Source organism: Galeopterus variegatus, unplaced genomic scaffold (assembly GCF_000696425.1).
Source record: "Galeopterus variegatus unplaced genomic scaffold, G_variegatus-3.0.2 Scaffold161, whole genome shotgun sequence".
NCBI classification, from domain to species: domain Eukaryota; kingdom Metazoa; phylum Chordata; class Mammalia; order Dermoptera; family Cynocephalidae; genus Galeopterus; species Galeopterus variegatus.
In genome coordinates this window covers 30,741-38,947 of record NW_007726272.1, presented here as the reverse complement: position 1 = coordinate 38,947, position 8,207 = coordinate 30,741, and the positions used below count along the sequence as shown (strand labels likewise).

The window sequence follows — 8,207 nt, the reverse complement described above, 5'->3', positions numbered from 1 at the left end:
GTCTCCTCCATCTTTCCACACGTCGAACTCCCTGCATCTAAGCTTTTCTTTTTTTTTTTTTTTTTTTTTTTTCCTTTTTGTCTTTTTCTGTGTCCGGCAATGGATCACAACCCTCAGTGTCGCCCCCGTACCGGACCGGGACCAGCAACGGGATCGCAACCCTTGGTGTTGCTCCCGCGCCTCGCTCAGCCAGTGAGCGGGAACCGGTCTGTATGTGGGATCCGAACCCTCGGCGGGAGCGCCACCGCACTTCCCAAGCGGCGCACTACAGCAGTGCGCCACCGGGCCGGCCAACCCACTCCCTTTCCCTACTGAGTGTGTGGAACAATAAACTTCAATTTGGAAAGAGCTGAAAAAATTTTTTGAAAAACACAGTGTCAGTAACTGCAGATGACACTAGAACCTCCACTACTTGTGGCTATGTGATCTTTAACCAACTGCTTCACCCCTCTAAGCCTGAGGTCCTGCTTCAGAGAAACAGGGCTAAGTTACAGCTTGCAGAGTTGCTGTGAGGATCAGAACTGGGCCTGGCACTCTAGGATACTATTATTATTCTAATGTCACCACTCAGGAGGATATACTGCCTATGCTGACAGTAAGCAAACAACGAATTTACACTTAACCTAAAATACAATAAATCTTCCTTTTCCCCACATGAGAGACATCATTTTTCTTCTCTAAAGTCAGAAAACTCAGGAAATGACTGACAAAGTGGTGACTTCTTTTATGCTCATATACTGCTTGCCTCCCAATGCTAGGTTGGAGTTCCTGCTTCCTCCCAGAAGTCTCTGCCAGCTTGGTTACTGTTAGTGATTTTTAAGGGGGGTTGGTTGGTGGGATGAAGGAAATGACAGAGAATAGATCAATTCCACGGGTCCACAGCTGGAACACAAAATGCACTCTCCCCATCCCCTACCCCACCACTGACCCAAATCAATGTTATATGGGATACAGAATTCTATTTAAACAGTACTTGGTACCACTTTCAGGCATACAATGGTTAAAAACAGCTTTGCTGAGCTGGGCAGGAAGCCCAGCCACCACTTATAACATTGTTTCTAAGAAAAACCAACTGAGAGTTCCAAATGCACTTCTGGAACTCAGCTGCCTGCATAAGTTACCTATTTTCAGTACCCTCTCCTCCTTCGGCAGTGAACCCAAAGAGTATGGCACCTAGTCCACATCAGGAGACCCAGAATCTGCTCCCACTCTTGCCTCTGACTATAACCACCTAAATCAGAAATCCTTTTGTGTCTTTACAGAAGGCTTTACAATTTACAAAGTACTCCTGGAGTTCACCCTTACAAAATCGACCAATTGGGTAAGGTGCCCGTCTCTACGGGGTCATCCTGCCCTATACCCAAGACTGACAGCCATTTGATCCTTAGGCTGAATGTTAGCATTACCTGGTCTGAAAGCCGACTTGCAGCTTGCTCAATCTCTGCCCTGGCAGCAATGGACTGCCCACACCACGGGGCATAGAAGAAGAGTAGGACCACCTCCGAATCACGGCGAACGTGTTCTGCATAGTCCAGCTGCCCCTGGAAGAGGTCAAGGACCGGAGACCTCAAGGAGAAAAAGCTGACAGGTGGCTTTGCTGGTATTATCACATCTTTTGCTCGACTAAAAAAGATCAAACACAAACGAGATTGTTTAGTTTATCTTCTTCTAACAACAGCATTGTGTGAAAAGAGAATGAAGCTTAAAGGAAAGGTCCTCCTTTGAATAAGAAAATGGAGTCCCGGGGCCGGCCCGGTGGCGCACTGCGCTAGTGCGCCGCTTGGGAAGTGCGACGGCACTCCCATCGAGGGTTCGGATCCCACATACAGACCGGTTCCCGCTCACTGGCTGAGCGAGGCGCGGAGGCAACACCGAGGGTTGCGATCCCGTTGCTGGTCCCGGTCCGGTACGGGCGCGACACTGAGGGTTGCGAACCATTGCCGGACATGGAAAAAGACAAAAAAAAAAAAAGAAAATGGAGTCCCAAAATCACCGTCCTGGAGTGAAAAATAATATTTTGTGCTAAGGCAACATCTGGCTGAGCAAATGCAAGACATGAATAATATGTTGGAAACAATTCTCTGATATTCCATCCCCCCAGGTGTGGAAGAAGAGGGTGGTGGACAGCAGAGAAGGATGTCTTTGAATAATCCCTATTCTTGCCTCCCACACCCCAAGACTCCATCCTCACCTCTCTGCAGCCTGGCTCTCCACAGCAGCCACTGATCTCCAGGGCTTTAGAGCCACCAGACTATGAACTCAGAGTTGTGGGGAGGGAGCATACATGCCACCACTACTAGTAAGATTTCTATGGGACAATCAAACCACCTTTGAGAAAACATTAAGTTCGTTAGCTGGAGATGGCCTATAATTATCCAGAACATTCAGGCAAAAGTAACAATTAAATAATAACATACATTTCTCTAGATATATATCATAATCTAAAGGGTAATAAAGGTGAATAACAAAGCAACAGCCTAATTAACTGGAAAACAAGTTTTCAGAACACTTGAGGTTCCCAGAAAAGAGACGTCAGGAAGAGAAAGAAAAGAATATCAAACAAGTGGTCAGAAGTCACAGAGACGCAACTACTTTCCCCATTAAGACAAAAGGTGAGGCTGCATCTCATCAAGTTAAAGGGATCTAGTAATCACCTTGAGTTTAGCTAAGAAACAGAGGATACAAAAATGGAATCCTTAAAAACATTAGATTAATTCAAAAGAAAGCAGAAAAAGACCCAGAGAGGAACAAAAATCAAAAGGTACAAATGGAAAACAAGCAGCAAAAAAAAGGCAGACTTAAACCCAAACACATCAATAATTACATACATACATACATACATACATATATATACATACATACATATATATATATTTTATATATATAAATATATATATAAATATATATACATACATATATATATATATTTTATATATATAAATATATATATATTTTTTTTTTTGCGGCTGGCTGGTATGGAGATCCAACTTGGCATTGGTGTTACAAGGCTGCACTCTCAACCAGTCAAGCTAACTGGCCAGCCCTACACTAAATATAAAAGGACTAAACAACCCAATAAAGAAGAGACTGACAGCCAGTCAGGCTAAAGCAAGATCCAATTATGTTATCTAAAAGAGATACATTTTAAATATTAAAAAATAGGATAAAAGCATAAGGATGGTGTTGGGAAAACAGAATAGTTTGGTCAGGGCCCTTGCCTTGGGTTCGGTTGGGTGTGGTTCAGCATCCTTTGTAAGCAAATTGTGTGTGTGTGTGTGCATGCGCGTGCACACGAATGTATCTTTTTAGTTTTGTTGCTATTCTTGTGTTCTTGAGAGGGAGAGAGGGAAGAAAAGGGAGGGAGAGGGAGAGAGGGAGGGAAAGGGAGGGAGAGGGAGGGAAAGGGCGAGGGGGAGAAGGGGGAGAGGGAGAGAGAGGGGAGGAGGAGGGGGAGAGAGGGAAAGAGAAGGAGAGGGGGAGGGAGGGAGAGATAGAGGGAGAGAGAGGGAGAGGGAGGGGGAGAGAGAGAGAGAGAAAGTTTTAGTGAAGAAGGCGGGCAGGCGTCAGCCTCAGGCATCTGCATCGGGCATCTGATCTCCATCATGCTCTCCAACCTACAGCTTCCAAGGACCTTCTGGCTGGTTACCTAGCTCATAGACCTGTGTAAAGTGTCTGGTGACCTAGCCTGACATGTGAGGGGTCTGGTGACCCACCCTGGCGTGTGGAGGGTCTGGTGACCGAGCCTGGCTTGTGGAGGGTCTGGTGACCCAGTCTGTGAACGGGCTTGAGGGGTCTGTGAGCTCCAGACCCAGCCCTAGCTGAGCAATCGGCCCAGTTGGGGCAGGAATTAAGAGCTCATGGAGCTAGGCAGATGGGAAAAGATAAACCATGTAAACACTAAGCATAAGAAAGCTGGCATGACTCATCAGGTAAAAGTATAAACTGGGGTATATTCTTACAATTAGATGTTACTCTGCAATAAAAAAAAAAATCTACTCACACATACTGTAACTTAGATGAGTCTCAATAAAATTATGCTGAATGAGAAAAGCCAGGCACTAAAGAATATATACCCTATGACTGCACTTATATGAAATTCCAAGCAGACAAAAGGAGCAAATCTATTTATTCACTCCAACTAACATTTTAACCCTGTAATTAGAGAGCTTTCAGTCTATGAAGAATACCTTCATAACCTGAAAAACTCAATCGCTTACAAAATTATTCAAAACATGTTTAAGCAACTGTTACTGTGCATAAGGCACAGTGCTTCAGGAATAGGTGCTGAGGCTACAGCAGCTAGCATGCACGCTGTGTTGTCAAGGAGCTAACTTTCTAGGCAAAGAAGACAGGCAACCAACCAAACATGTTAACAACAAACAATAAAAATATACAAATGGGGCCAGCCCAGTGGCTCACTCGGGAGAGTGTGGCGCTGGTAGCGCTGAGGCAGCGGGTTCAGATCCTATATAGGGATGGCCAGTGCGCTCACTGGCTGAGCGTGGTGCAGACAACCGGCGCTGGTAGCGCTGAGGCAGCGGGTTCAGATCCTATATAGGGATGGCCAGTGCGCTCATTGGCTGAGCGTGGTGCAGACAACACCAAGCCAGGGGTTACGATCTCCTTACTGGTCAAAAAAAAAAAAAATACACAAATGACCACTGCTATGTTGAGAATTTAACAAAGTGATATGACTAAGGAGCATAGCAGATCCTCTGATGGAGTGGTGGTCAGGGTGGTATCATTAAAGCTGAGACCTGAATAACAAGAAGCTAGCCAAGCAAAGAGGTGGAGGAAGGCCCTGAGGCAAAAAAGTGACACATTTTCAAGAGATCCAAAATTCATCTCATTAGAGGAGTTATTTTCCTACCATTCAAATTGCATGTTAAGCATCAAATAAGGCAATCTGAGGAAAAATGTAGGTCTCCGACAGCCAAAGAAAGAATCATCATCAAGTTAGTATTTTTTGCTCTGTATGTTCAGAGGAGTCCTAAAGTAAACAAGCCAGCTAAGATACAAGGCCAATCAAAAGACAAACATTAGCCAAGGAAGAGAAACACTTGCCTCTGCCCCATCAGAAACATGCAAGAGTTTCCAATTAATTCTTCAACTGTCTTTACATTTTGGGGAAATTATACCCAGATCAACGATTTCCTATAGCTCTGACGTCTTAAGTCTTGGGTACAAAAAACTCAAGAGTTGGTTGCAAATAAGAAAGACCTGTTGCAAGCCCAACTTTCATATGAAATTCACACCATATAACTCCTTCCAAAGAGGATCTCAAAAAGATTTGAAATTATAAAATACAATAAAGCAAGGCTGGCCAGTTAGCTCTCTTGGTTAGAGTCTGGTGCTGATAACACCAATGTCAAGGATTTGGACACCTATACAGGCCAACTGCCAAAAAAAGCCACAAAGATACAATAAAGCAAAATAAATATCTACACATACAAATATATATATATATATCTACCTACATACACACATTTTTTCCCTCCAAATCAAGGTAAAAGGAAAGCGAGCAGGTTGAAGTAAATATATATCTACATACACACATTTTTTCCCTCCAAATCAAGGTAAAAGGAAAGCGAGCAGGTTGAAGTAATGGAGATTTAATGCACAGAAATGCAGGTAGGTAGAGATGAAATGCACAATCACCCAAAGTCAACCTTTTTTATACTGTCTGGTGTGAATTCAGCTAAGCAGCAGAAACAGAAGAGGGCATTCATTTATTTATTTAAGGTATGGAGCTACTAATAAAAATTAAATTAAAAAAAATCGTACTCTCCCTTAAGCCTATGTCCTCATTAAAGCAAAGATCTTAAAAATAAAATAAGAAGAGCAGGATAGAAATGTTAGAGACAGTTTTACAGTGATAAATTGTATCATGACACCATTCAATCAAAGAAGTCTCTAAAAATATTAATTTGAGTCTATTAAAAGACTTTCAAATTTGCCAATAGAACAGAAAGGAGATGAATAAGCAGCCATTCACCAGCTCTCTCTCCTTGGCGGAAGCAGGTAAGGATCTTGTTCTGCCAGCTCTAGTAACCGGATTTACACCGAAATCTCAAAGGACTTTCATAACTATTAAGTCCTGTGTTCTCAGAACAAACATTAAGCATTAATTCTAAAGATGAACAAACCGATGTAAATAAACCCCACAACCTTGGGAGGGGGAAAACCTCTCTTTCTAATTTGAACCTAAACGCCACCTTGCAATATTCCACTTTGTAAAATATGTTATCTGTTTTCCTTGTGAGAGACAATAATAAAGAGCAATGTTAAGAGTCTACTTCCTGGGGCCGGCCTGTGGCTCACTAGGGAGAGTGCGGTGCTGATTACACCAAGGCCACGGGTTCGGATCCCATATAGGGATGGCCGGTTTGCTCACTGGGTGAGCGTGGTGCTGACAACACCAAGTCAAGGGTTAAGATCCCCTTACCGGTCATCTTTATTTAAAAAAAAAAAGAGTCTACTTCCTGACAATAAAGGATTCAAATTTCAGCTCCGCCACTTAAATAGGCAGGTGTGATTTGGGGTAGGTTTTGTAACAACATCGATGATAACACCAAGGTCCGGGGTTCAATCCCTGTACTGGCCAGCCGCGCGCGCGCGCACACACACACACACACACACACACACAGAGTTTTTGCAATGGAACATGATCAAGCCTCAACTCCTTTACTTGTAAATTGGGAAGGATAACAGTATATCCACATTTTACTGAGAACTGAAAGACTTAAACGAGATCCATACTAGGCTCTCAGTTATGTGTTAGATATATAAATGCACTCATGTAAATAGTAGTTTTCAAGCAGGCAATTTTGTCCCCCAGGCGACATCTGGCAATGTCTGGAGATATTCTTGGTTGTCACATCTGGGGAGTACGCTACTAGCATCTAGTGAATACAGGCCAGGGATACTGCTAAACATCCTACAGTGCACAGGACAGGCCCCCACAACAAGGAATTATCTAGCAGAAAATAGCAATAGTGCCAAGACTGAGACTCTGCTGGTAGTACAGTACCTGGCACATGGCAAATGCTTAATGACAGTTATTACGATTTGTTCTATTTCCAATAAAATCCCTAATTCTTTGACACCTCTTTGACGATACCGGCCATACACTGTGCTCAATAAACCAAAAAATGTTCCAAGCTGAAATCCTTCTCTCGGCCAATACACCAAGGGGATATGTCAGTGGCAACACAGATTTTATAAATTGGAGTCCCAAAAGATATACTGTGGATTTGGGGGGACAGAAGTACACCTGAAATATAACACAAATTTTGCATCTGTGTACAGTCCTGAAAAGAGGCACATTAGCTTTTTCTCCTACTCACTATGCTCCAGCCTACGCAGGCCTTTTTTCCAGTTCCAGGAAAACAGCAAGCTTGTCAGCCTCAAGACCTTTGCACTTGCTGTTCCCTCTACCTTGGCCATTCTCTCCCCAGATTCTCCCGTGAGATTCAAATGTCACTTCCTTAGGAAAGTCTTTCCGTCGCACCTTCATCGCTTCTATTCCCTGCACAGCAATTACTGAAACCCTTTAAAATTACGTTTACTTTTTTTACTGTGTCCCTCCACTGTGGACGGGTGCTCGGCACACAGCGCTGATAAATAATCGTTAGCTCGACCAGTGCATGAATTCTCAAAGGGATCTGGGACTCTCAAACGGTTGTTAATCGTGACACCGGAAAGCATAAGGGAAATGAAACAGCTGAGAAATGAGGTTCTTACAACCTAGGTAGAAATGACAGGTGCACCCCCAGATACCCCAACAGGTGAGAAGCAACTCAGAACCCTGGCCCACCGTCCTCGGTACTAAAACGGGTTGAAGCGGGGCCGGGCAGCACCCGGAAACCTCACCATATGGCCGACGGGCTGGCTGGGAAGAAGGTAAAACGGGGTTCATGGCCGCAGGCTCGTGGAGGGGAAAGCCCGCGCTCTAGGCAAGGTCAGGTCCGACGTCCCCTGCGGAGGCCGCTACGACCCCCGACCCTGAAGGCCCGGAGCTAGCCACGCGCCGCCGGGCGGGCGGGCGGACGGGGAGTCTGGCCGGGGACCCGGGGGTCCGGGCCGCCTCACCTGCAGGTGAACTTGAAGGCGAGGAGCAGCGCGCAGCCGAGAGCCGGGGCGGCGGGGAGCGGCAGGGACCGCCGGCACGCCATGAGGGGGGCAGCGCGCAGCCCGTGGCGGAGCCG

The 8,207-nt window shown here is 45.0% G+C and overlaps 1 protein-coding gene across 1 annotated transcript in view; it reads right to left on the bottom strand.

The window, feature by feature from the left end:
- LOC103609467 (thioredoxin domain-containing protein 11-like) overlaps window positions 1-8,174 on the bottom strand; it is a gene marked incomplete at its 3' end in the record, with an annotated part of 13,372 nt that extends 5,198 nt beyond the window's left edge. The window contains exons 1-2 of the mRNA XM_008593785.1: window positions 8,092-8,174; window positions 1,407-1,623 (exon numbers count right to left, since the gene is read on the bottom strand). Coding sequence (XP_008592007.1) covers window positions 1,407-1,623; window positions 8,092-8,174 — 300 coding nt within the window. The remainder of the gene's footprint in view (window positions 1-1,406; window positions 1,624-8,091) is intronic.
- Window positions 8,175-8,207: the final 33 nt, after the last annotated feature.